The sequence below is a fragment of the Ananas comosus genome, linkage group 1 (assembly GCF_001540865.1).
Source record: "Ananas comosus cultivar F153 linkage group 1, ASM154086v1, whole genome shotgun sequence".
NCBI lineage: Eukaryota > Viridiplantae > Streptophyta > Magnoliopsida > Poales > Bromeliaceae > Ananas > Ananas comosus.
This window is the reverse complement of record NC_033621.1, coordinates 22329392-22356975: the sequence shown is the minus strand read 5'-3', so window position 1 is coordinate 22356975 and position 27584 is coordinate 22329392. Positions and strand designations below refer to the sequence as shown.

General features: G+C 34.5%; 3 protein-coding genes across 7 annotated transcripts; 2 read left to right on the top strand and 1 right to left on the bottom strand.

The window, feature by feature from the left end:
* On the bottom strand, positions 211 to 4004 carry LOC109708573 (sugar transport protein 14). 2 transcript variants are annotated; one of them, XM_020230375.1, is made up of 5 exons: positions 3421 to 4004; positions 2005 to 2327; positions 1554 to 1826; positions 930 to 1286; positions 211 to 854 (listed from the first exon to the last, which is right to left on the bottom strand). In XM_020230375.1, exons 1-5 carry the CDS (start codon positions 3560 to 3562, stop codon positions 378 to 380), a joined length of 1572 nt encoding a protein of 523 aa, XP_020085964.1. In that variant the 5' UTR covers positions 3563 to 4004; the 3' UTR covers positions 211 to 377. The 2 variants fall into 2 exon arrangements, with proteins under 2 accessions (XP_020085964.1, XP_020085972.1); XM_020230383.1 differs by having other exon boundaries at positions 2005 to 2272; positions 3421 to 3504.
* On the top strand, positions 14238 to 17999 carry LOC109715460 (ninja-family protein Os05g0558800). 3 transcript variants are annotated; one of them, XM_020240471.1, is made up of 3 exons: positions 14238 to 14445; positions 15601 to 16620; positions 17128 to 17999. In XM_020240471.1, exons 2-3 carry the CDS (start codon positions 15690 to 15692, stop codon positions 17640 to 17642), a joined length of 1446 nt encoding a protein of 481 aa, XP_020096060.1. In that variant the 5' UTR covers positions 14238 to 14445; positions 15601 to 15689; the 3' UTR covers positions 17643 to 17999. The 3 variants fall into 3 exon arrangements, with proteins under 3 accessions (XP_020096060.1, XP_020096068.1, XP_020096077.1); XM_020240479.1 differs by lacking the exon at positions 14238 to 14445 and adding an exon at positions 14676 to 14770; XM_020240488.1 differs by lacking the exon at positions 14238 to 14445 and adding an exon at positions 14834 to 15342.
* Positions 19111 to 23857, top strand: LOC109707360 (probable RNA methyltransferase At5g51130). 2 transcript variants are annotated; one of them, XM_020228600.1, is made up of 9 exons: positions 19111 to 19310; positions 19530 to 19644; positions 19780 to 19827; positions 20697 to 20970; positions 21399 to 21486; positions 21605 to 21670; positions 22318 to 22386; positions 22533 to 22641; positions 23511 to 23857. In XM_020228600.1, exons 1-8 carry the CDS (start codon positions 19170 to 19172, stop codon positions 22620 to 22622), a joined length of 891 nt encoding a protein of 296 aa, XP_020084189.1. In that variant the 5' UTR covers positions 19111 to 19169; the 3' UTR covers positions 22623 to 22641; positions 23511 to 23857. The 2 variants fall into 2 exon arrangements, with proteins under 2 accessions (XP_020084189.1, XP_020084182.1); XM_020228593.1 differs by having other exon boundaries at positions 23497 to 23857.

Below are 27584 nucleotides of genomic sequence, written 5' to 3'. Positions count from 1 at the left end.
GTGATGGTGTGTATGTCATAAGCTTTGACTTTATGTCCACATTTTTGACTTCAGATTCACTCGCCAAAGTCAACAAATCAGATTTAAATAAATTTTTCAAATTTGGTCACTATTTATATCAATTGAATTTGTGACTTTTAGAGTTAGGAGCTGGGCAAAAGTACCTTATAATTTCTCGAATAAATCATCATAGAATTAAATGGAATCAAATTGCGAGACACATAAATAATGTTATACTTATTAGTTTTTAACTGTTAATCAACAATAGCAAGAGAAAAATGTTCACAGAAGCAAAATAAGAAAAGAAAAAGAAACACAAGAACTTCCTTGTAAGATTCAAACATATGCAGCAACTAAAACAGAGAGGCTTGGCTTATTTAAACAGCTGCAGCAGTCTTAGCCTCTTGCTGCTGCTGCTTCTGGTGTCTCTGCACCAGCTCAACATCCTTGCTCACAATGTGCTTCCAGTACCAGTGCTTCTCGAAAAGCTGCGAGATCTCCTCGATCGGCACCTGCTTCGTCTCAGGGAGTAAGAGGATGATGAAGATGGACATTATGAGGATGAGGCCTGCGAAGAGGATGAAAACGCCGTAGCGGAGGTGGCAGAGGGCGGCGAGGAAGCACTGCGCGATGGCGGCGGTGAAGAAGAGGTTGACGCAGACGACGACGCTCTGGCCGGCAGACCGCATCTCGAGGGGGAAGAGCTCGCTCGGCACAAGCCAGCCCAGCGGGCCCCACGACCACCCAAACGCCACGACGAAGAGGCAGATCATGACGACGAGCAGGGCCGCCACGCCCTTCGAGAGGGTCTCCCCGTGCCCGAATTTCAGCGCCAGGGTTACTGTGACGATTATCTACAAACGAAAATATTGTACAGATCAGATGCATTGAATTTTAATCTATTTCGTAGTAATCAAACTTTTTCTCACCATTGAGCCGATCATCTGAATCCCAGCTTCAATGAAAAGAAACCTCCTCCCGAGCCGGTCGACCACCGACATCGAAACGAGCGCACCGACCACGAGCATCGACCCCGTGATGATCGACGCGTAAAGCGACGCGCCCGACCCAAACCCTAGGCTCTGGAAGATCACCGGCGCGTAGAACAGGATCGAGTTCTGGCCCGTCAGCTGCTGGAAAGCCGGAATCCCCAACGCGCCGATGATCAGCTGCGGCCGGTTGCGCGGCTTCAGCAGGTTCCTGAAAGGATTCTTCACCGCACGTGCGGCCTCGCTCGCCTCCTTCAGATCCTCGAATTCTGCGTCAACTTTCGGCGTTCCTCTTACCTGTCGAGTATAAATGATTAAAAATATGCTTTCAACAATAATGGTAGTATAAAGAGTGAGAGATTCTGAGTTCGAATAGCAATTAGACGATATCTCGCAATATATATCTCTGTGAGAGTAGAGGCAATTGCGTAAATACTCTCGTAAAGTTCGCATTTACATACATATAGACTCGCGAACATCATACTTGTTCGCGTATGCCCGGAAAAAGTTCGCACCGTGACAACTATAGTTTTTAGAGAAAAACGATTGTTTCGTGCTGTATACCTTTTCCAAGATCTTGCGGGCTTCGTCAAGGCGACCCTGCTCGACGAGGCTGTTGGGGGTCTCGGGGAGGAAGAAGCCTCCGACAAAGATGAGGGTGGCGGGGACGACGGCAAGGCCGAGCGAGAGCCGCCACCCCCATGGGTGGATCTTTTCGGTGAAGTAGTTGACCACGTCGGCGACGAGGATGCCGAGGCACGTCGTCAGCTGGAACAGCTGGTTCACCGCCCCGCGAATCTTGTACGGCGCGATCTCCGAGAGGTACAGAGGAACTGCCTGTTCGATTTCGGAAAGAAATTCGACAAAATACGCAATATCATAATTTTGCGAGGACATACATGTGAGCGATTTTAATAGAATACTAGTACTAAAAGCCGTCCATACGAAAGTCAGAGCAGATATATTGAATCAGGTCAAATTCGAAATGAATGAATCGATCTGGTAATATCAAGACCTGATTTCCGAACCCGATGCCGACGCCGAGGAGGATCCTGCCGATGATCAGCATGGCGATGTTCTGGGCGGCGGCATTGATCACGCCGCCGAAGAAGAAGCTGACGGAGCCGACCATGATGCTGATCCGCCGGCCGTAGCTCCGGGTGACGAGCGACGCCGCGAACGTCGAGACGAGGCCGGCGAAGTAGAGAGAAGAAGTGAAGAGGGTCAGCACCTGGTTGTCATACTTGCAGTAGTCTGTCTCATGCAGGTGTGCCTGCTTCCTTCTGTACACAGAAGGAAAGAACTCCTTCAAGAACTCATCCATAGATGTCACTCCACCTGCATGTCAATTTTTTTTTTTTTTTTCTCTTTTGCATCAAATAAGTCACCCAAAACAAAATATTTAAACACCCCCCTTTTTGTTGATCTGAAATTTAAATAGAATTCATTAAAAAGCAATAGGTTAAATTATGAGAAACAGTTATTATTTTTCAAAAACTTTAAGCTCTATATAAAAATATATACTTCTCTGATTTTTTTCCTTTTTTTTTTTATGGTTTATTCGAAAGATGCAAAACTCAACCACCAAGTTAGTAAACAAAGTAATCCAAATGAGGGAATAAATTACTATTACTATATGCATGAATGTGCAAAATGAGACCCCGAAAAAAAAAATCAATGGAACAGCAAAAAATGAAGGGGGACATTAAAATGGAATTAAGAAGGAAATAAATAAATGAAATAAATAAAAAAAATTTGGAATTCAATGGCTACAAAAGTAAAAGAGGGAATCAGCCATAAAGAGATACTTTTGGAACAAAACAAACCAACATAAATGTAGAATGATGGGAGTACCCAAAAAAAAAAAACAAAAACAAAAAAACAAGCAATTCTATGTGTGTGTGATTTGCCCAAAAAGAACACCCACACAGGAGATATTTATTTGTAGGGGGAGAGAGATAGAGGGATCCATGATTCTCAGAAACAAATTTTGACAATTTTTTGAAAAAAAAATTATTCTATAAAAAATATTTCAGAAAACAATAAAAAGAAAAACTTTTTCACGAAACCTGACCCCCCCAAAAAAAAAAAATCACAGAATCAAACTATCAAATAAATATTTTCAAAAAACACCAAACACCCACTAGTGCAACTCCATTTGTTTCAAGAACACAGAGAAGAAACAGAGAGAGAGAGAGATTCATGAGTTCGACACACAAAAACGAACACTCGGATCAAAACGCATGAGAAGAGAAAAGAAAGAAAGAAAGAAGCAGGGGATTCTCATGAACTCGAAACCCCATTCACCAACAAACAAATCAAACCAATCCCACAATTTCGCATGACCAACACACACACGCACACATACACATACATACCAAAACAAAAAACAAAAAACAAAAAACAAAAAACAAATAGCAAGAACACTTACTGGAAACACCAAGATCATATCCAAAGAGAGAGCCACCGAGCGATCCCACAATACACGCGAGTACAAAATAGCTTGTGATCCTCCCCTCATACAAATCCGCCCTCCTCCCACCTTCGCCGCCGCCGCCGAATCCCCCCGCCATCTCCGCAGCCTCCTCCTCCTCCTCCTCCTCCTCTGCTTTTTCCGACAATAACAATAATAATAATCTCTTCTATATAATCCAATAACAAATTTTTGATTAATGCTCCTCCCTCTCTTTATCCACTCATCAACGCACCTCCCCCTCTTCTTCTTCTTATTGGACTTGTTCACAAAACAAGAGTCAACGAGTATGAGACAATGTGTGTGACGATAAATAGATATCCAACACCCCAAAATAGATGTAGATGATAATTAATTAATATAACTAATATTGTAAAATCGTTTATTTGTTTGGCCTTAGAAGTTTCTATGAATGGAGGAGGGGCACGCGAGAGGAGGAGGAGGAGTTTGAGGAGAGGGAGGAAGAGAAAGAAGGAGGAAGTGAGGCGTTGGAGGATAACAATGGGTGCGTTGGGTTTGTTAGAGTTAGTTTTGGGATTTTTGGATTTGGGATTTTATAATATGGTGGCTTTAGACAGCGCTTATTAAGTTATTATCTATACTACTTATTAAAAAAAAAATTAAACTACTTATTAAAAAAAAAATTAAATTTGTTTTTTTTTTCCGAAAATGTGAATTCTTATTAATATAATTTCTATTAATAAATAAATCATAGTCGTATAATTTTTATTTTAGTTTTAAATTATTATAAAATATATTAATTATCATAATTTATTATCTATTTCACTTATAAAAGAGAAAATTTTATATTCCTTACCCGGGGTTGTTAAGGGGGTGCGGCACCCCCTTATACCCATAGAAAAGTTCTGCCCCTGAGGGCAGTTCCCGGTCGTAAGGGCGGGGTCACAGGAGACGTATCCTATTTTCTAATAACCGATATTTATATAATATCATATTATATCACAAATAGTATTCCAATTTATCCGTTTCTTAAAAAGAAAGGATAATTTATCGCTCAAATACATACTTTGATTTTGTATTTCTAAATTAATAGTTGTTAACGTTTTAATTTTTTTATGTAAGTTATTTTATTCAGTTGTATTGAAATTTTAATTATCATAATTATTATTATCAACCTAAACTTTCTCTCTCATTATCGATCACTCTCTTTTTCAATTTTAACCCTAATCTCATTATGCTTTAATTTTATTTATTTGATGATAACTTATTATTATTTTCACTATGTACTAATCTTATCGGACTTAGAATTTGGATAATATATATCAACCCAATCAAAAATTATAAATAGGTAATTTTAAATACTTATGGTTGATGAATGAGACATCTATACTCTTATATGAATCCCCAATATCAAATGATGATGTGGCAAGCTCTCATTTTTTCATTTTTTTAATTATTTTATTTTATATTTTAATTATTTCTTTTTCATCTTCTTTAACGTCTAACTCTTTAACTTCCAATAACATCACCTTCTCTCTTTTTATTATTATTGTAATTAATTCAAACTTAATTTTTTTTTCCAAAATTTCTAACTCTTCTCTCTTCTTTAACGTTCACCTCTTTACCTTCCAATAACCCCACTTCTCTCTCTTTATTATTGTATTTAATTAATAATTAATTTTTTCTTCCCCCATGCCTCCATTAATCTCTTCGTTCTTCAACTCTTACTAAATCTCTTTCATCCTCTCCCTCTCCCGTAAAAGTCGCTCGCTTCATCACTGTCGCATCGTGTCAAGTTCATAGAATCCGCAGATCCCGTCGTGTATTTGGTGGGGATGACAGTGGTGGTAGAAGATGAAGATCTTGGATGCGGCGGCGGCGGTAGCGACAACAGAAGTGGAAGAGAGTGTATGGATATATAATCAATTATATATATATATATATGGTGATAATCAAGTAATCGGGAATTTTTTGTATTTTACTTTTTCTTTAATATTTTTTTTTTAACTACCCTATCTATTAGCTTTTTTCAATTTCTTTTTTAGTTATTTAGATGTATGTAAAATTGTTAAACAATAAGCTGATAGAAAATATATTTTTTTATAGGATTTGTTTCTAGAATTAGATGTTCTTTTAAAAGATTTGCATGTATGTTATAAATAATTGCTTACCACAATTTACAATTTTATATATACACTGAATAATTTTAAAAAATTTACTATTATACAATTAAAATCTAATTCAACAAATACAATTTAAATCATATTAAAGTTTATATATGAAAATTTTATAGCACCTTGAGCTAATTTTATTTAAATTATTTTTATTTAAATTAATTGAATTATTAATCTGGCTAATAATTTTATTTAAATTATTTTGTCATTCCTTTATTTTATGCCTTTCTTTTTTTCTCTTTTTTTTTTCTTTTTTCGTCTCCTCACTGTATTTTATTTTTAATATATGTACAATTTCAAACTATCATCGATAATCAACAATAATAAAAAAATCGCTTTGATAATATTTGTCCGCTGCATCGTGCGGATAACTATGCTAGTTATTTATTGAGAGAGTGTAATCTTTTTTTTGAAAAAAAAAAATAAATATTAATGAATATCAACTTTATTTAAATAAATGATATTTTTGGATTCGGACTTTTCCAATCCTTCCCTTCTTTTTCTGACTGGATCTTTTGACTCAAATAAATAAAATATCATATGTGGGGTAGATGATAAGGAGTGACATATACACGCATAATTAATACAAATAATAATATATTAATATTAAAAAGAATAAAATTGTATGTAAATTGTTGGGCAGTGTTACAATTAGCTGGTACCATTTATTTTTATGTTGCCGTTGGATTTCACTAAATATAATCTAAAATATTTAAATTATTTAAATTTTAGAAATTTTTTAATATTATTTGACTAATATTTAAGTAGTTTAAAATTAAATTATTTTAAATCGCCAATATAAATTATATTAGACACCGCTTGGTCCGTAGATAAATAATATTATAAAATCATAAAATTTGATCTTAAAAAGTAAAACATTTTAAATCATGTTTAACATAATTTATTATCAATTTAAATGTCCGAAACGATACGAAAGTTAAAAAACTCAACTTACTTCTAAAAATATTTTTATTCTATTCTATAATATAATATTATTTTGTAACACTAAATAAAATATTTTATATTATAATTTTTTAACTTAATCTGATCTACAATCCAAAGGAAAATTGGAGGCCTTAGGTGAGATGCTAAGTTTGACCAAAAATAATGTTGGGGCCACAAGAAAAAAAAAAAAAAAAGGTTTTGAAGACAGAGGAGCTTGCAAGTGTGGACAAGTGACAACTGATTATAAATAAATATTATATATACATACATATATGATACATGGCTTTAGAACTCTATAATATTCAACTTATAATAATAATAATAATAATTAATAATATGTAATATTAAAATGGAATACCCAACAAAAAAATAAAACTATGGGTCCACTTTCATAAAAACTTGAAAGCACACTTTTGTGAGCAAGCATATATATATATTATATATATATATATCAACTCTAACGGAGTCGATTGTTGATCGAAAGTCCGGACATCGAAAACGACTTAAAAGCACAGAGCCTCCGTACTTCCATAAGCATACCAGCACAATCATATATATAGCGTATTATACTATAAGTTACAGTATATATATATATATATATATATATATTGTAGTCGATTGTCTGTTATCTAAGATACCGTTTAGTTCGGAATTAAAGGGGGATAAGGGGAGGTTATCCCCTTTAGGCTTCGTTTGGAATTACGAAAAGATTGCGTTACGTGCGGTGAGAAAGTACGTTGAAAAAATACCATATTTATTTCCGTGCGTAATATTGCGTTCCGCATGTCGTGATGAGTCGATTATGATATATTTTCTGTGGTCCCACCGGAGAGCGCAGAAGCATATCTCTATATGCTTTTTCCTCAACTTCATTTTATCGAACAGCATTAAATAGGCCTCAATACCAAACTAAGTCTTAACACCAAACAAGAATTTTCGGGGTGCACCCCAGGAATAGGGGTGGGATTATGTTAATCCCGACTTAATCCCACACCTATTTAATCTTTAAATATAAATATAAATTTTAAATTTTAAATTTTAAAATTAATATTTACTTTTTAATATTAAAAATTTAAAATTTAAAATTTGTTATTATTTTTAATTATTTAAATTTTAAATTTGGTATTTTATATTTGTAACTTTAAATTTTTAAATTTGAGATTTAAAAATATAGATTTTAAATTTGAATTTGGAATTTGGAATTTTAAATTATTATTTTTAATTATTTAAATTTTAAATTTGATATTTTATATTCGTAACTTTAAATTTTTAAGTTTGATATTTAAAAAATATAGATTTTAATTTTAAATTTTAAAATTTAAATTATTATTCTTAATTATTTAAATTTTAAATTTAAATTCAAATATAATAATTGGGGCAATATCATTATTTTCTATTTATAATTACCTACTGTCCTTTTTATTCCACTTACTCCAACCAAACACTATTTTACTTATACCTAGACTAAACTCAATTCTCAACCAAATACAAAATTACTCTAACCCACCTTAATCCTGAACTTAATCCTATTACTGAAATAACTAGTTCTTACTTAACCCCGAACCAAACGAAGCCTAATAAGGGATTATCTAAAAGCCAGACATCCAAACGAGTACCTATAATAGAAAAATTGAGGGTTTAGAATCTGGCTTTCTGAATAATATGCAAAATTTCGATCTCTATACTTCATACAGAATAATGCAATCTTGGATTGCATATATTCATGTGAATTTTACACTCTCATTGGAAGTAAAAAAAAAATTGCTATATATTTTCTTTTCAACCCCTTTAAACTCATCAATGTTAGACAATCTACAGAATCAAAAAAGTGCTATCTGAAGAAAATAGTTTTCACTATTGCGTATATAACTTTTGGCATACACATAAAGTGTAGAACAATTATACTATCGGAAGTATAGAGGATTTGATATTTTTGATTTTTTGAGCCTTGGATCGAGAATTATACGGTTAGGATGATTGCGGTCCTCTCTACAGTTGAGTGGTCCCCACAGGATAATAGTATTAATCTAAAGATTAGAAATGATTAAAGGGGCTGATCTAAGGACCAAAAAGTCGAAAGTAGCAGATGCTCTATTGTTCCGATAGTATAGTAGCTCTACTTTATACATAAATGGTTTTTAGATGTCTTAGATCTAGTCCAATAACTTATGCCTATGTTTCAAGATTCTTACACTAAAATTTGGATTTTTTTTAAAATTTTTAAGGAACACTTAATTTTTAACTTGTTCAAAACTCCTTACAACTTGGACTTAATTCTATGAAGCGAGAGAGGGAGAGAAATTAATGAACACATAAATTTTATGGTCATGTGTAGCGTGCAAGTGGGCCAAAAACATTTAAGTCATGTGTGGACTTAATTTGGAAAGAAAAAATATATATATATTCTCATTGACTAAGTGTAGCCAACAACAAAAGCCTCACAAGTAACCTTATCTTAAAAATTTAAATTTAAAAAACAAAAAAAAAATTCTTTGTAGTAATAATAAAGGTAACATGCTATTCAAAGTAACAGAAACTGCACTAAAATAGCCGCATAATTGGATCACACATTGTATTGGTTATGACTATTATTATTATTTTGTTGAGAAAGTCCTAGACTTTTTCAACGCTTTGAAAATTCAAATCTCCTTCTAAGCACAAAAAGAAATAAAATTTATTTAATCATATGACCTAAGAGACCATTTTGTTAGAGATGCGTGTAATTAGAAATTCAAAAGCTACAATATTTATAGTATAAAATGTTGTAGTAAGAAATGATTTATTTGGTTACATGTGCACTTATAATAAAATTTTATCATTTTATATATAAGGTTGTAAGATTATTCTTAATATAAGAAAAAGTATATTTTCCAGCAAAAAAGGTGATTAGAGATGTAAATTTATAGTTTGTTAAAAACTTAATTATTTTTTTTAATTGTTGCAATTATAGTACTGCGTCAATTTTGAGTATAACTTTAGGTGCTGCAATTGGTTCTTATTGTACAGTTTCAACTGTAATAATTAAATTCAAATACATCAAATCAAACAACAGATCAAGATTTAAAACTCGGTCACGATCATGTGGATGGCACGGACATGGTGTGATCATGCAATTTTTAGTTTAACTAGAACACGACTCAACAAAGTTAATGCTTATGGTGCCCAAATGAAAACCATGCACAAAACGTGAGATCGATTTCCGGGCACGTATCAATTCATTGTCACTGCATGAATAACGAGTATACTAATCCGTGCGATACGACGAATAAATAATTAAAGAAAGAAATAAAAAATGACGATGAAGGAAGAGAAAACGATAATAAAAGAAACGATGATAAAGAATGGGATTCATCTTGCCGATGAAGGAAACTGAAGGAAGAGAAAGAACAACAGTTCGGCTCAATGCAGAGGTGTGCCCGATTCGGTTCAAGCAAACAAAAAAAGAGGTTGACCTAGTTTGATTCAAGTAAAGAAAAAGAGAAATTAGGTTCATTTCAAATAAAGAAAGAGAAAAATATATAGAAGACTTGAGTCGGTTCGGAAAAACTAACACTTAACAATAATCAGTTCAGTTCAAGCAAAGAAAGAGAAAAATTCGATTCGATTCGATTCAAACAAAAAAAGAAGAAAACATATGGAGGATCTGAGCTGGTTCTAGTTAGAGTCCACACTAAACAATGAAGGCCATATGGCAAATTTAAGAGGAATAATGTATAGGTATAGATAAGTCACTAACATATAAATATATGTGTTATTTTCGCTTAATTGATTGTTTATTTCACTTCAAATTTGAAACCTCCGATAGCAAGTAGTAAATTCTTTGCTACTTGCGCTAGAAACGATTAGCTATTTTTGTCTGAAATTACTGCAGACACAGTCAAAATTAAATATCATATTAATTGTTTATGAGTTTCAATTTAGCATATCTAAGACCCCGAAAGTGTGAAACAATTAGATTTCAAATTTGAGAATACAGGTAGCAACTATCAACTCTTTTGTCACTCGTGCTAGGAACAGTTAGTTATTTTTCTTTGAAGGTTACTACAGACAGTCAAAATCAAATATCATATTAACTGTTTATGAGTTTCAATTTAACGTGCTTAACATACTGAAAAAAAAAAAAACTAGACTTCGAATTTGCGACCGAATGAAGAAACCATCAGACTCTTTGTCACTTGCTTTATATGAATGATTAGCTATTTTTGTCTAAAAGTTATTGCAGACAAAGTCAAAATCAAATATCATACTAATTGCTCATGAGTTTCTATTTAGCGTAATTGAGGCACTGAAAATGCAAAACAACTAGTTTCGAACTTGAGATCTCTGGTAGCAATCATCATGTCTTTTACCACTTGCGCTAAGAACGATTCGTTATTTTTGTCTGAAGCGTTTTGTGAGTTTTGATTCAGCATACATAAGTAACTTGAAGTCTATTGTGGGAGCACTTAATGGGAAATGGAATGAGCCACTTTTGTGAAATCCGAACCCGTACTCTGAACCCGAACGTGAACCGGACGGATTTTAAAAATTCATATCCAAATTCGAATCTGGGCAAATATTCAAAGCATGAACACAAACCTGAAAATCCAAACCCAAAATAATTATTTGTCTTTGGCATATTTCAAAATATGATAATATTAAAATTTAAATTTTAAGGATACAACTATACAAGTTTAAATATAATATCAAATACTCATATATATTATATAATATAAAATCAATTCGAATTCAAATCGGGTTCGGTTTCTGATCGGACACGAATAAAATTCATATCCGAATTCAAATCAGTCCAATTTTATTTTTTATACCCATATCTAAAATTATAACAGTTTAGCATCCGATAAGAATTTGTTTTGTTCGAATTCAAATTCGGATAAAATTTTAGATATCTGTACCCATTGTAGGGGTGAAAATGGATTGAATATGGTCGAATATTTGACGACACCATATCCGCATCCACATATTTTTTTAAATATGGATTCAGACACGGATATGTGTCGAATGCTAAATTTTTATAATTATATCCGCTAAAAACATATCCGAATATGATTGGATATTTTTTCAGATTCGAATATAGATCAAATATGTATTTGAATAATAATACACATTAATATGCACATACACAAAAATTACTTTATTTTCCTACTTTGTTTACTAACTATATTTCTCCACATGTAAAATATATAATTTTAACATATAACTCATTATAAAATAAACGAATAATATAAAAATTCATCTTATTTTTCCACATCATTCCTTACCTTGATTGGTAATGAATTAGAGGATTCGCAAATAAAAGTGGTAATATCACAACCACGTAAATTGGAAGAAAAGGATTTGAGCAGACCGGGAGGGCGAAATTAGGCCGGACAGATCCAAAAATACAATATAAAAAAAATAATACTAAAAGTCCGAATATCCACATTTATATTTTTTCTTTCGAATATCCAGAAAAACTTAACTTTCTAAAATCATATTCATATCCATATCCGACCATATCCAAATATTTTTATATGGATCCAAATATTTTCGAATAATATCCGTTCCGTTTTCACCCCTAACCCATTTGACATCCCAGCTACTTTTGTTGTTTTCCTCTTTACACCTTCATTGCAAATGTTTTTTCACTCACATTAAACACATGCCAAATTAAGGCTTTTGAATATTTAAGTGGGTGCTCCATGTGGATTAATATGTATAATAATAATAATTATATACATTAACTTCTCACCTGTGGATTAATATGTATAATAATAATTATATACATTAACTTCTCACCTAAGCAAACCTAAGAAAAAAAGTAGTTTAATTGAATGACTCTATTGACTAACCTATTAATTATTTTTATTTTATTTATATTGTAATTTGAAATACGGTGAACCAAATGATCTCATAATATAGAAAAATAAAGGCTAAATTACAAAAAATATTCGGTCAAAATTCGATTTTTCACTTTCGCCCTTTATTATTTAAAAACCTACATTTTGTCTCTTTGTAAAATAAAAAATATTCACTTCACCCCCTACCATTAGCGATCTATTAGGATTCCGTTATAAAATATTTTTTTATGTCAAAAATACTCTCCGCCCTTTCTACTGTTGCTTCGCCCTCCTCTGCCTCGTCGCCTCGCCCTCCTCTACTGCCTTGCCCTCGCCCACATTTTCGTCCGCGCCCACAAACACCCCCCCGCTTTCCTCCGCCACCTCGCCTTTGCTCTCATTGCCCTTGCCCACCTCTCCATCCACGCCCACCTCAATTTCCTCTTTATTGTCGCCGAAATAAAGGGGCGACGAGATGCAGGAGGAGGAGAGCAAGTGGGAAAAAAAATAAAGAGAAACCGCGGCCAATCGAGGCGCAAACCGCAACCGATCGAGGCAGAGGATGAGCAAGATGAGGGAGGAGACGAAAATGGTGAGAGGCAAAATGGTCATTTTGTGATTATAGTTCACACCGTATCCCCAGTGAACATTTTTTATTTTAGAAGGGGGAAAAGTGTAAATTTTTAAATGATTGAAAAAAAAGTGAAAATTTGGGTTTTGACAGGAAGATTTTATATAATTTAGCAAAAAATAAAATAATTATTTTATAATATTAAGGATCATAAAATACAAGGACCAAGTTGCAATATAAAGATAGTATAGGAAATATCCATACATTTTATCCTAAAAAATAACATAATGAGACCAAAACAAGGAGAAAATAAAAATAAAATTCACACCAACCACGTGCCCACACCGGCCCACTCACACTTTTTATATAATATAATATAAAAAAGGTAAATATGTATGGAACCCCTCAAATATCGAAAATTCTGAAAAAGTCCTTAACTTCTATTATTTTATACAAATTTTTAACTGGTTTTAGTAAATTGAATTAGAAATATTTTAGTTAATTATTTATTCCGACAAATTTTATGATAATAACTACTTTTGAACTAAAAAAGTATGAATAATTAAGTTTTCTGGTTTTAACTTCTTGAGGGACCAATTGTGTAATTAGCAATAATTGGGTAGGTCCTCAATGCAATTTTTACAACAACAAAATAAAAATTATAAAAATAATATATGCACCGTCACGCGCGGTAGTGGAAAAAAGTAGAAAAGACTCACTATCAAAAAAGCCCAAAAAAAAAAATAATGGCATACATGTCCCCACAGAGATAAGTTATTATATGTTTACTTTTCTAAACCTTACAAAAAATAGTGTGATTAGGTCCCAAATACTATTTACATAAATATTATAATTTATAAAGATAAAACAACATTAAAATTTCTTTTATAAAAGTAACTACTTATCAATTATCTTGATTTATTTCAAAAAATACTTGCAAAATATACAAGTCATGCAAAAGTTTAAGAACAAAATTTATTTTAATTAAAAGTAAAATAGACAAAGTGCGATACGTGGATATTACTTCAACGATTGAAAAGTTCATTAAGTTTATTTATAATTTTACTAAATTAATAATTTAAATTCTTCTCTATCAAACAAACCTAGACCAATTAAATACTTATAATTAAAAATTAATAAAATATTTAATTTAACTAAGTTAATATGAAATCTCAAATAAGAGTTCTCAAGCAAAATAAAGAGTGAAGGGCCTAGTTTACAATTTTCAATAGTTGAAGGGGTCTTTATACATATTTACCAAAAAATATATATATATATAAAAAGAATAATAGCTCTCTTAAATTCTCGTATTGCTCTTGTTCGATCTTCTATTACTACCAAATCACCCAAAAATAAAAATAAAATAAAATAAAAAATCAAACCCTCCTCAAATTTTGTTTTAGCTCCTCCTCAATCCTCATGATCTTTCTCGACCCCCTATATTATTATTCAAACTATGTAGCATCTCTTGTTTTTGAGGAAAAAAGCGGAGGAAAAAGAAGCAACTTTTGAGGTACGAGGGTTTCTGAGCTCCCCCTTTCCCTCTCCCCTCCATTTTTGTGCGAAAATTTTGATTTTTTTCATGTCGGTTTTGTTAATTTTGGGCTGTTTTAGAGAATCTCAGCATGGGTGTTGATTCGATCTCATTTTTTGTTGAGGTGATTTGGATTGATTTGAGGAGCGAGAGAGAGAGGGGGGGAGAGAGAGAGAGAGAGAGAGAGAGAGAGAGAGAGAGAGAAAGGGGGGGCTTTGGATTTGGGAGAGGGGATTTTGAATAGGTTTTGTTCTCAAAGTTGTGGGCTTTGGTGGAATTAAATGTTGAATTAGGATTCAGAGAAGTAATTACTCCTTGTTGGTTATATATAATATGTTGTTGGATGCTTAATTTCATTAATGTTTATGATTAATTCATCTCTGGTAAGTAATAAAAACTTTAGGCCTCTTTGGTACTGATCCCCTTTTTTTTGTTTTTTTTTTTGTTTTTTCAAACACAAATTCGATGCGACGGAGTAATCCGGCGAGTGGTTGATTGGTCACAATCTGCAGGGTTTGTTTGGTAACACAAAACCAAAAAAAAAAAAAGAGAGAAAAATCAGTTGTAAATAATAGAGAAGTCCAGTTATCGGCGCGTCCAAACCATGTTGAGTTTGTGTTAGTAAAACTTTAAGAAAAGAAGGTGACAGTGCCAAATGATGCCGCAGATTTCAGTATGATTTCTCTCGAGTTTATGTTTGTCGCCGTCATTCCCAGTTGCCAGATTCGCCCGTAAATGCAAAAACTCTATACGTAGATGCTTGGTTCCGTTCCTTAGGATTCAATTGTTAATGAGCTTTCTCTCGAAGATATCTTAAGACCTGTGTCGTTTTATGATCGGAAAGTTAGATCGACTCTTGTTAATCCAACCAAAACTGTAAGACTATTTCTTCATGCATTTTAAATTCGATTGTTCATCTGTTCATTATTCATATCTATTTACAAAGTGGCATTAAATGTTTTTATGGTGAGTTATATAAAAACAGCGCCGTGATGTATTATCAACCTTTCTATGTTTGGATCATATAACGTGCTTTCTTTCCCATGCGTCCTTCTGTTTTCCATCAATTTTGTGATTTTTGCTGCTCAGATGTCTGATAAAATCTTGCCTTTTTTATGATGTATATGCAATCAGCGGGGAACGATCCATATGAGTTGTTCTAAGCGTACGAAAGAAGAAAGAGAGAATTGACGAGTTTTGTCACCGTTATCTAGTGGAACAATATGGAGGACGAAAATGGCCTCGAGCTCAGCTTGGGGCTCTCCTTTGGTGGTTCTTCAGCGAAATCTAAAGCTAAAGATCCGACTTCCGATCCTAAATCGGAGGAAGGAAGCAGTAATAAAGGCCACGTAAACTCTTCGGACATTCATTTCACTAGCTTTTTTCAAGCAAAAACCGAGAAGAGTGATCCAATTCCACAACCACAAAGGAGCTTTTGGACCGATCTTGGAAAATCTCCCATTGCAAGTAGCTCTAATACTGAACATGTTGGTCAATCTCAAAACCCCATTTTTCAAGAGCTTTGGATGCCGGCTAATAAAGGGAACGACACTGACGAAGAACGATCGAGCCTGAACAAACGTAAAATGCCTTCGGAGGATATTAATTTCCAAATAAAGCATCAGAAAAGAAATTCACATGTTTCGATTAACACGGGGGATGGATCGACCGGTGAAAATGAGGATGTCGGTGAATCGGAAGTGGAAGGCTCAAGCTCTTGGTTGGTTTCGCAGAGCGAAGTTAGTACAAAGCGATCGGATGTTCACAACTATAAGATTGCGGACAAGCAATTGGGATCGGAATCCAATTCTGAGATCGGTAAAGTGGCTTATGGGATCCCTTTGTCATTTCAAGCGGTTAACGTCATGACCGTACCATACCCAGTACCTTTTAAGGTAGCAAGTGCTTCTGGGACAGCTGCTGCCGCGCCTTTTAATTCTTCTTGTGTCATGCAATACATGCCCCTTTCAACTGGTGAAAAGCCAGTTGGAGGACAAGGAGGGAATGCTGGCAATTTACAAGTGGCTTTTGGGTACCCATCAATGCAGCTACCGACACTCGAGACCAATCCATTCTGGACATTGGGGAGGAAAGAACAGGGTGATGGAACATTTGAGTCGCAGAATGTTGAAGATGATAAAAGGAAATCGGACGGTCTGTATCTCGTTCTCCAGTCTATTCTTTCTTTTCTGTTGCCGATGTTGCTTGAGAGTCTACTAACTTTTCAAAACTTGGAGATTAAATGTGGAGAACTACTCTAGTAAGTATAATAAATCGTAGTTCAAGACATTTCAGCATGTTGGGGCAGTAATCTATCATACTTTAATAACAAGCGTAGCTAACTTTCACGTTTTCAGTTACGTTTATCAATGAGATCAAAAGATGATAATCAATATTATCGAAGTATCTAAATGAAGTAACCCATTCTAAATAAACCAAAATGCCTCAGTTTCTGATTGGTTTTGATTTCTGAGTCTCGACTTCAAATTAGGATCAAAACTGCGAATGTGGTTGTGAAAGGGGGACAAAAAAGAAGGAATAAATTCGTAACAGTTCAACATGTGAAAACCTTTAAAAAATGCATTTTATTTGCCTTTTGTATGCTTCCGTATTTCAAACCTAAGTATGTTCTAGTGTTCTTATCGGTGTAATTTGTTGCAGGGCCAATACAGTTGCCTCGCATTCCGTCACCAGCTTTGGCATTTGAAGCAAAAACCCTAGAATTAGTTAAAGGAAGCAACAAGCAGGCCGTCGACGCTGGCCCATCATCCGCAGCTCAGGCTGAAGAAGAGAACAAGGGAAACAACACTACCCTGAAACAAAAGGAAGCGGCAAATGAACCTGCTTTGGAAAGCACTTCTCACATAAGCTCTTTTATAAAGCCGGGTATTGCGGCGAACTTGAAGTTCGGTGGATCCGGGTCGCGTCCTGACCTTCCATGGGTTTCGACTACCGGGCCGGGCCCAAATGGTAAAACCATATCCGGCGTTACCTATAAATACAATGAAAACCAAGTAAAAATCGTTTGCGCTTGTCACGCGACTCACATGTCTCCCGAAGAGTTCGTAAAGCATGCGAGTACCGATGGCCCGAACCAAGAAGATAATAATAACAATAATATGAATGCTGCTTCATTTCCTGCGGGCCACCACCCAGCAGCATCGGCCCAAAACTAGTTCTCAAGCTCATGTGAAGTTTATTTACGGTGTCTTTGCGACCACTTACATAGCGGATCGATGGCCACTGCAAGATGAGCTAGGTGCCATTTTAATCCGCCACCTGTGTGCTTTTCGTAATTTTATGTTCTCGCCTTTTCTGTATTCTGAGAAAGTTCAGGAACTTATTGTAGTACTTAAAAATGTTGTCTTCTTTTTGTTTAAATATTCTAAGATGTAATTCTCTGAAATCGTCGAAGAAATGAGTGTATGTAGTCAGATTCCTAAAATTTACTTCACGCATGTTGTTAAACTTACAAACTTCAAATGTTTGAATGTTTATTGATAAGTAATTTAAAGTTCTATCAGACATTTTTATTCTTCTTTCTCTTTTTATTTTTGTGCATCGTACGTGAAATTGCATCAATATTTATGCAAAGTTGTTATTTGCGTGCGTATATCTAAATATCCTTTTTTTTTTTGGGTATGCTTTGAGATGTCAAGTTCTTGCACGAATTCCATATCAGGGGCATGTGTAAATCATGCCAACGTGGACTAAAAGAAAAAGGTAAGAACAGGAAAGGTGTAATGCTGTAATGGTGAAATTTTCTGTAATCTGGCGCGCCAAAATTTTTTTTCAGATTGCTGACTGATTTCAGAGATCCAATCTGAAATTTCCTTCAGACTCCGGCTTCATGCTGGCGAGTTGCTGTCTGCAATCCGAACTGCAGACAGATTTTTGGAGCTAGCTCACCCTCGCAAGATCATGACCCTTTGTCCCATCCACTGTAGCACGTGTGTCGCCCTAGGCATAAGGGGCATGATGACTTGACGTCATCCTCACATTCCGCTGGCTTATCATCGGCAATCTGTCCAGGATTCAAAATTCAATGATCGCAATAAAACACGAGGTACCTTACGCCACGAACTGACAACAGTCATGCACCATCTTTGTCCGTGTTCCCGAAGGCACCCCTCTACCCAACACCTTACGCACGAACTGACAACAGCCATGCACCATCCGTACCCACGTTCCCGAAGGCACCCCTCCCTTTCAAAAGAATTCACGGCATGTCAAGCCCTGGTAAGGTTCTTCGCTTTGCATCGAATTAAACCACATGCTCCACTGCTTGTGTAGGTACCGTCAATTTCTTTGAGTGGCTGCATAGGGTAAATTTCGCTAGTTCGATAATTATTTCTTTTGCCCAATGAATTTTTATAAATATATAAAATTGGCTCATTAGAAGATATTTAATCTTCTAGAATGTTAGGTTAATTAGTAGAAAAGTACTGTTGCTCTTATCAAACTCTTCCTCAAGCATGGCGTAATGTTGCAAAAAAAAAGAACAGGGTCAAAATTGCAAACACGCAAAAGGAGTGGGACTTATATGAAAAAAGAGCCTTTCGGGCGCTTCTATTGGAATCACCCGCTTTTATTAGAATCCGACCCGCTACCTCCAGGGTTTTAGCTCTCCTCCTTTCTCTTCTTCGTCTCTCTCTCTCTCGCTCTCGCTCTCTCTCTCCTCCGACGACGACGAAGAAGAAGCCATGGCCACCGCCGCAGATCAAGAAGACGACGACACGCAGAAGCAGAAGCAGAAGCAGAAGCAGAAGCCCACGGAAGCCAAAATCACCAAGCGCAAGGAGTCGTCCATCTACGGCAACTACAAGCACTACTACGGCTATCGAGTATCCCCCCTTCTCCCTCTCTTCTCTCTTCGTCGCTCAATTTACGTTTCATTTGATTGATACGTTATTTGATCCACACTTTCATTCGCATTTCGATGCGCAGATTTTGAGTTGAATTTGATCGGTTTTGTTTTGAGGTGATTTGAGTAATCTAGGTCAATCGCTTCGTTGAGTTTTTGCACCGTTTGAGTGAAACAAGTGTTGGATTCCCACACGCAGATTGATCCGAGTACGGAGGAGGATCCGCGGCTCGCGGTGTTCAAGAGGGAGTGGTTTGAGGGGAGGGACTGCCTCGACATTGGCTGTAACCAGGGATTGATAGCAATCAGCATAGGTAACATTCTCTGATCTACCGACTCCGCGACCTGTTTCTTGTCATGTTCCCCGTTGCATGCTCTGTCGTGTTCTGAAATTGATAATCTTTTTCTCTGCCATTTAATTTTATTTTTCTTTTTTGATTCTAATGCAGCGAAGAAGTTTCTATGCCGAAGCATTTTGGGAATCGACATCGACGCAGGTGAATGAGCTTTTCTTAGGCTATTGCACTGGCCTGTTAATCGGTTTTGGCATGGTTGGTTTCCTAATATGTGACTATGTAACTTTTGACCTTGTTATTGGTGTTGCTCTTTGGTAATCAATCATGAGTTTATTTCATGCTTTTGATACGACATGCTATACATCTGGGACTCTAGGATTTGCTTTAGAGCATGATCCATGGCCTATTTTTAGACAAGGGTTTTAGCACAGAGTAACTTTCCGGAGTTTTAAATGTCGCTTGGATAATCCACTTCCTTTACCTTCTAATTCATGTGAACTTAGTATTGTAAATGCCTAAATGGTAAAGCAGTGGTGGAAAGGAACAACACTGTTGAATTTTTGGGTGTTTTGTTATTGCAGGTTTAAAAGGAGTGGATTATCGAGGGATATATTAAGCCCCGAATTTATTTTTCCTTAAGGTAGAACTTTCACTTAATTATTAAAACGGAGCTGTTCTGTAAATTTATAGTAAGCAGATGATTTTATTCATATCTGTCGATATACTCTTTCGTCTAAATACTTGCTCATGTATGTGGTTCTCTTTTATCTTGTCTTTGGAAGTAATTTGCTTGTTTTTTTCTTACTTATTCTGTTTTTGTGTTCTAAATGAAGTTATTGTCTTAATTTTCTTTTTTAAGCAACTAGTTTCACAATCATAATCCCTCACGATGAAAACTGAGTTCTCAACCCCTCTTTATGCCTCATTGGTGGAAAATTTACTGCATGACGTGAAATATTTAGTTATTTATCATGTATTATCTAATGTCAAGTTTAATTTGTTCTATCCTAATTAGTCGTGTCCGTGGATTTATCTGTTGGTTTAACTGTATTGTCTTATTCTACATTTAGGTTTGGTGGAAACTGCTCAATGGAACTTAAGAAAGATAGCTAGACTCGAAAATGCACATAAAAGAGCAATAGAGGGTTCTAACTTAACAGCGTCTAATAGTTTGAGCTGTTTGGGGAGAAGGACTGGTCAAACTTCAAAGGGGAAGATCCCTGGCTATAAGCATGATGATTCTCCTGGTACAGCAGAGGATCTTTTCAATGTAGTTTCCTTCTGCCGTCAAAATTTTATAGAGAGCTTGGATGGATGCTCAGAAAAGTATGATACAATTCTTTGGTAAGTTCATTTTCTAAATCGGAGTCACCATTACCAAGTGTGATCTCATTTATTGTTTTTTATTGAAAGGTATAGTAACCTGAGTAAATTTGATTTGTGAAATGTATCTACAAGATCTATTTACTTACACGACCATGCAAATTATTTATAAATGTGAGCATTCATATCTTTTATACCTTTCGAAAGCTGGGCTTTGTTACATATTATAACCTTGTACTTATAGAAACGCCGATGTATTCAGTTTATTGGTATATTTGTTTGAATCGGCAATTTAATATGTGTATATGAAATTCAGATTTTATGACTTCATATATACATGCGTGCGCACACAGACATTTTTCTGAAGTTTATAATCCAGTCTATACTCTATTTTTCTGAAGTTTCTAAATGACTTAATAAATTTACGTTTTATCATTTTGCTTCTGCAGTTTGAGTGTCACGAAGTGGATCCATCTGAATTGGGGTGATGATGGTCTGATTACTTTGTTTGTGAAGATATGGAGACTTCTTAGACCGGTTGATCTTGATTTCTCTCTTTTGATTTGACTGTGGTTAGCATTTACTAATGCTTTACAAGCTTGGGAACTGATATAATGATTTCTTCTTGCTTAATTTTTCCCTTTTCTTCTGGTAGGGTGGGATTTTTCTATTAGAGCCGCAACCCTGGACTTCATATAAGAAAAACCGACGAGTTTCTGAGGTAATTACTAAGTCAATGATCTATTCCAGTTCTTGTTTTCATTGTTTATCATATGCTGCTCGAGTTTTCTTTTTGAAGTTCGTACGGCTGCCTTCTTTTCTTTTTGTTTTTTGTATGTCCAAAACCTAAATTCTAAACAGTAGAATATTGTTGTTTTCTAAGTACAAGCCATTCCGTTATCAGCTTTTTACCCTCCTGTAATGATGTTTATATTACAATTGCATGTTACCATCGTGGATTATTTTATGTTAGTAAAAAGAAAATGTATAAATTAAGGAATAAGTTGGGATGCTGGATCAATTTTTTTTCTTTTTTCCTCCTCTTTTGCTTCATTCACTTAGACTTACCATTTGGCGATTGAAGTATTACACATCTAGTTTTAGGCCGGAGGGTACGAACTGTTATATAATTCTCCTTAGTTATATACTAGAAGAAAAACACCAGGATTGGTATCGGCCGCCGATAGAGGGATGATCTGGCGCATGCACTCTATGCATTTTATTTTGTGCAATTTTGTTCTTACCTTTTCATTTTCTTATTGACTTTGGTTTGCAGAGATAGAAAAATATCCTTTTGTGCATTTTATTTTGTGGAGTTTTGTTCTTACGTTGTTTAACATTTGTTATCATACTTGGTTTTGTTTGTAGATAGCTATTGTGAATTACGACAATATCCTTTTGTATCCACATATATTTCGAGAAATACTACTAGACAAGGTACCTTGCTACTTTCAGCCTTTTGATTTCTGTACATTCAGTTATTTTGAAATCATATATGTAAAAATCATATGAAAAATTTGAAACATACGTGTAATTGTTGATCTTCGGATTAGATGCTGATCATTACCATGTGGTATTTGTAGATTGGATTCAGGTCGGTGGAGGTCGTTACTGACAATTTGTCCGGTACTGTCGCGGGGTTTGACCGTCCAATTTTGGCCTTCTTGAAGTGAAATATAGGATTAACTCAAGGTAACTGTAGTTCTAATTAATTAGCCTCGTATTGCATTTTTCACACTGATGTTTTTTGTGGTTATTTTTTACTTTTTAATCCAAGCATTCTCCCCCAATGCAACGCAAACACAATCATACAATTTGTTTGTGCTGCTATTGTCGTCCTCATGTTGTTCGAATCTTTTCTTTTTCCTTGATTTTCGGGGAGGTAAACTGCACAGATAGTTCTGGAACTCTTTTCTGGATCCCAGGCCCATAAATTCAAGGACTTGATTACCAAGACTTATACAAGTTTCTCATTATGATCCCTCCTGCCGTTTCTATCAAGTAGGATGATGGAAAATGTTGGCACCATGCCGCACACGGTGGCCGCTGGGTATCAACATCTGTCTGTCCCACATGACTATTAATGTAAAACTCGTCTTAGTTTGGGATGTCGAATGCGGAAATTAAAGGTGAAGGACCAAAGGGAAAATTATCGAAGTGTTCACAGGCGGTGTGCAAAACTGAAGTAAATATGAAAAAAAATTGGGAGAAAAATAATTTGTTGAAATGAAGTATAGGAAATTAAAGCAACAGTTGCAAAGGCGAAATCGGGATATATTGAATACCCTTCTTCCAACCTCTGATAATCTCTCTTTCTGGCATATTTTCTATATTTTCATTTGTTCTAATTTGTCTATCATAACTTTTTGTTTTTTTTTTTAAAGCATGTCATGTTTTCATAGTTTAACTGAATTCTGCCCTTGAATTTTAAAGTACCTATTTACATGAACTGTAGTGTCTCAATATTAATTACTCTACAATAGCTACGAAAACTTATCGTATTTTACTTTTTGAGTCTTTGGCACATCGTTTTTTTTTCACTTGCAGATAGGATTGTGCAGGATTCAACTGGACTTCTCTCTTGTTTTCAATATGGATATGTTCCGACGGCCTTCCGTGTTTGTATCAACTCATGATTTTGAGCTCAAGCAATATACAGCAACTTCATCTGCAGTCTTGAAATTTCAAGAGATGGATGCTTGGTGTTACGTAGGCTGAAATTTTCTCATATACATTCCTAGAAAGCGAAAAAATTTGGGTATCGCGCGTCGATTATCTGCATGAAGTTCAAGCCATTTTAAAAGGTCAGTTGGATTTATCAAATGCTGTTAGTTGTGATGATTATAATTAGGAATTGTTGTATATCTTTACAAAATTTTGTAGTATGAATTTACAATGTTTCAGCTCTTGTAGTGTTAGTTCTATGTGTGAATGATCACTTGATGTTTCACTCACTGCGTCTTTCCGTCTCCTTTTCTTTAGAAAGAAAAAATCTCTGCACTTCATAACCTGTCTCAATCATCTTTTGGCAATAAAAAGGTGTGTTAATTACAATCTTGCATTTTGTTAAAGCGCCAACTCTTCCTCCTCTTCCCCTTTATTTTTTCTTCTTTGGTAGAATGGGCCAATTACCACTTAAGACACTACACTTTTCTAGAGTTTTGCATTTCACTCCCTAGTGCTCATACTTTTTTTTTTTTTTTTTTTTTTTTTTTTGAGAGAGAGAGAGAGATAGACGCTTCGTTCATTTCATTTAGAAATAAACTTAGCTAGAAATGTGAATCAACTAAGATTCGAACTTGGGACCTCGGGTATCACCCATCAAACCTTTTGCCACTTGCTCTAGGAAACGTCGGTCCCTAGTACTCATACTTAGATGCTGGATTTTGGGTTTATGTTCATAGTAAAGGAGACAAGCGATCACACGGGAATTGTGACCCAATAGTTCCACACCGGATGCGAAAGAGATTTTGATTTGACATATAAAGATCAAGAATTCTATTCTTTATAGTAGGGTTGGAGTATTTTGGATCTTTAGTTTGGATCTAATAAGTTATTAGCAATGGTGGACTAAATTGGATTCCGGAATCAGTACGATGGTGCTCAGTGATACGATGATGGAGCTTTTTTGGCATAAAGGGTTTGTAAAAAAGCTAAAGAAGATAGAGAGAAAAAAAAAAAAAGAAAGGAAGAAAGAAAATCTAAAGCAAGCCAAAAGTGAGAACCTTAGTACCAGCAAAAACAGAGTTAAAGGAGATAAAAAGTTTGCTTCTGCATGTGTAATAGTCATTGCTCAACTTTTGTTTATGATTGAACTTTCTGGGATTCTCTTGTGGTAGATTTAACTGAAATTTATAACAAGATGGAGGCAAATGTGAAACTTTACAAGAAGTATGATCATTAGTATTTATCTCTTCATATGTAACGCCAAAAAAAGATCTTAAAATAACATAATCTCTGCGGAGGAATCTTAATATTAACTATCAAAATAATCAATATTCTTGCTGCGAGAGAACACAATTAAACTTTAATAAAGGGGTCCACAACAGGGAAAATGTGGTGTTTTTAGCAAAAGCTAATGCTACTCTTGTGGATAGGGTTGTTAATAGATATGGATATCCGAAATTTTATCTGAATCCCAGTCCGAAAGGTACATGCTTATCCTATATTAAACGGATATAGTTTCGAATTTGAATATCAAACAAAAAAGAATAAGACAGATTTAGAGTCGGGTACATATCCAATCTGAACTCGAACCCACGTGCAAGAATCATTTTGAGCTATGATTTGTCTCCTTAAATTTTCATTTTCCGCTCGAAGAAAGGTAGGGGAAACTCAAAAAATTTCTTTCAAAATATGTAAAACTAGGCTTAAAAAATATCTATTTTATGTGAAACCAAACATATAAAAAAACTATTTTTCTAGACGAAAATAATTTTAGCAATAATAAATGTAGGGAAAACTTCAAAAACTCCCCTTGTGGTTTCTATTTTTTTCACTTTAGTATCATGTGGTTTAAAATGTATCAAGTTAGTACCCTGTGGTTTCTCACTTTATCACTTTAGTACTCTGTAGTTTAAAGTGTATCAAGTTAGCACTCTGTGGTTTTGTACTTTATCACTTTAGTACTCTGTGATTTTAATTTTGTATCAAGTTAGTACCCTGTGGTTTTTGAAACTATAGGGTACTAAAATGATAAAGTGTGCAATCACAGGGTACTAAAGTGATAAAGTGCAAAACCACAGTGTACTAACTTGATACGCTTTAAACCACAGGATACTAAAGTGATAAAGTGAGAAAACACAGGATACTAACTTGATACATTTTAAATCATAGGGCACTAAAATGAAAAAGTGTGAAACCACATGGATTTTTTTTGAAGTTTTCCCATAATTGTATAAAGATAAGGGGAGCTTTGGAAGCGACAAAGGCACACCGGACAAAAATTCCCTGTAGTGTGCGGACCCATTACGAGAGATTTAAAATTTCCCAAGACTTCAAAATTAAAAAATATTGAGATAATTATTGAATTCGGCTATAAAATTTTATGCAAGCAAATGGACTGATAAATTAGTTATAATTAATATAGTATAATTATATAAATTGATTAACATTGTTCAATATTAGCAAAATAAGAAGAGATCTCTTTTGTCTAGTTTTTATTTATTTTTTAAGTTGTCAATTAGATAGATGCTAAGATAGTAAGATGTGGAATAATATCATATCTTATTTGAAATAATATTTAACAAAATGTAGGGGAGTAATTGACCTAATATTAATACATAGGGTAAATGAGGCATCACTTAAAGTGATAGGAGAATTTTTAAAATTAAGCCAAAAAAGGGCATCTAACCCCCCAAAAATAAAAAAAAATTTGACGGGGACGATCTCCAACATGAGATTGCTCAATCAACTGTCCACACTTGCATAACAAACGGTGAAAGAAATAATCTAACGATGGAGATATATATAGAGTATGACCTGTGTGTTATTAGGAGCACGGAGGCCTCCGTATTTCTAACCCAGTTTTCGATAATTAAACTTCCGAATCGACAACCAACTCTGTTAAATTTGATCTAGTATATTTAAAATATCTAGAAAATAAATTTTATGAATTTTCGATATCATTTACTTAGTGATCGAAATGACTAAAAATGGATGGCTAAAAATAAAATTCTCTCAAAAAGTTATGATGTAGCACTAAAATTTTCGATCAAAGATATTGATCTTGTTGTAGATAGTATAAAAAATTTTCTATCCAAATTTTTTTTGATTTAAATACTTCGACACTGTTAAATATATAAAAGGCACACATCAAAGGGTTAAAGATTATTAATTTTGAACCATTTTGATCAATAGATAAATTATATAAAAAATGCAATATTAAATTTCTAGATACTTTAAATATGTTAGATCAAGTCTAACGGAATCTATCGTCAATTTGAAAGTTTCATTATTGAAAATAATTTAGAAGCACGGAAGATTTCCGTGCTCCTAATAGCATATTTGTCCTGCTCTCTCTATATATATTCTCTATCAAAAAGCCTACATTAGTATGGTCCCAATCCTCCCAATAAACGGCTAAATTGTGCCCAAATGAGATGGACCCGTGCCCTGTCATTTCCTAGTGTCCAAATCACCAAGTTGAACAAAAAAAAAGTGACTAGAGAACATGCTATATTGCTATGTACTAACCCTAACCCTAACCCTAACCCTAACCCTGTGCTTCTCCCATGCACCCATTCTATGAATTCACCACCTACCAATGTACACTCCCTTTTAGTTTGAAAACACTGCAATTTCCTTTACTGGCCCACTTTGTGACAAAGCAAAAGATGAAAACATGAAAGAAGAAAAGAGGAAAGTTGAATACTAATAAGAAAGTGGAACAATAATTTCCAGGTGTTATCGAAAAGATTGATTCTATATGAAATTGTGCAGAAAATGTGACACTCCGATAGTCTCACATTTGATAAAAAAAGAGACAGGATTAAATATACAAGGATCAGAGTCTTTAATTCTAATAACTAAATTTAAGCATTTTAAATTGCATGTTTGGACCCAATAAGTTGTTAATGTTTGTGGATTCGATCGTTATATTTGGTTTCAAAGTCAGTTTGCCAATCGGAAGTATA

What these genes read in the sequence shown, in the direction of transcription:
- LOC109708573 (XM_020230375.1), bottom strand. Translation starts at nt 3,562, where the DNA reads ATGGCGGGGGGATTCGGCGGCGGCGGCGAAGGTGGGAGGAGGGCGGAT. An exon ending in ATATGATCTTGGTGTTTCCA is followed by an intron (nt 2,328 to 3,420) that starts GTAAGTGTTCTT and finishes ATTGACATGCAG; the next exon opens with GTGGAGTGACATCTATGGAT. An exon ending in GCATCGGGTTCGGAAATCAG is followed by an intron (nt 1,827 to 2,004) that starts GTCTTGATATTA and finishes GAAATCGAACAG; the next exon opens with GCAGTTCCTCTGTACCTCTC.
- LOC109715460 (XM_020240471.1), top strand. Translation starts at nt 15,690, where the DNA reads ATGGAGGACGAAAATGGCCTCGAGCTCAGCTTGGGGCTCTCCTTTGGT. An exon ending in TGATAAAAGGAAATCGGACG is followed by an intron (nt 16,621 to 17,127) that starts GTCTGTATCTCG and finishes AATTTGTTGCAG; the next exon opens with GGCCAATACAGTTGCCTCGC.
- LOC109707360 (XM_020228600.1), top strand. Translation starts at nt 19,170, where the DNA reads ATGGCCACCGCCGCAGATCAAGAAGACGACGACACGCAGAAGCAGAAG. An exon ending in TATGGAGACTTCTTAGACCG is followed by an intron (nt 21,487 to 21,604) that starts GTTGATCTTGAT and finishes TTCTTCTGGTAG; the next exon opens with GGTGGGATTTTTCTATTAGA. An exon ending in GAGAAATACTACTAGACAAG is followed by an intron (nt 22,387 to 22,532) that starts GTACCTTGCTAC and finishes TGGTATTTGTAG; the next exon opens with ATTGGATTCAGGTCGGTGGA.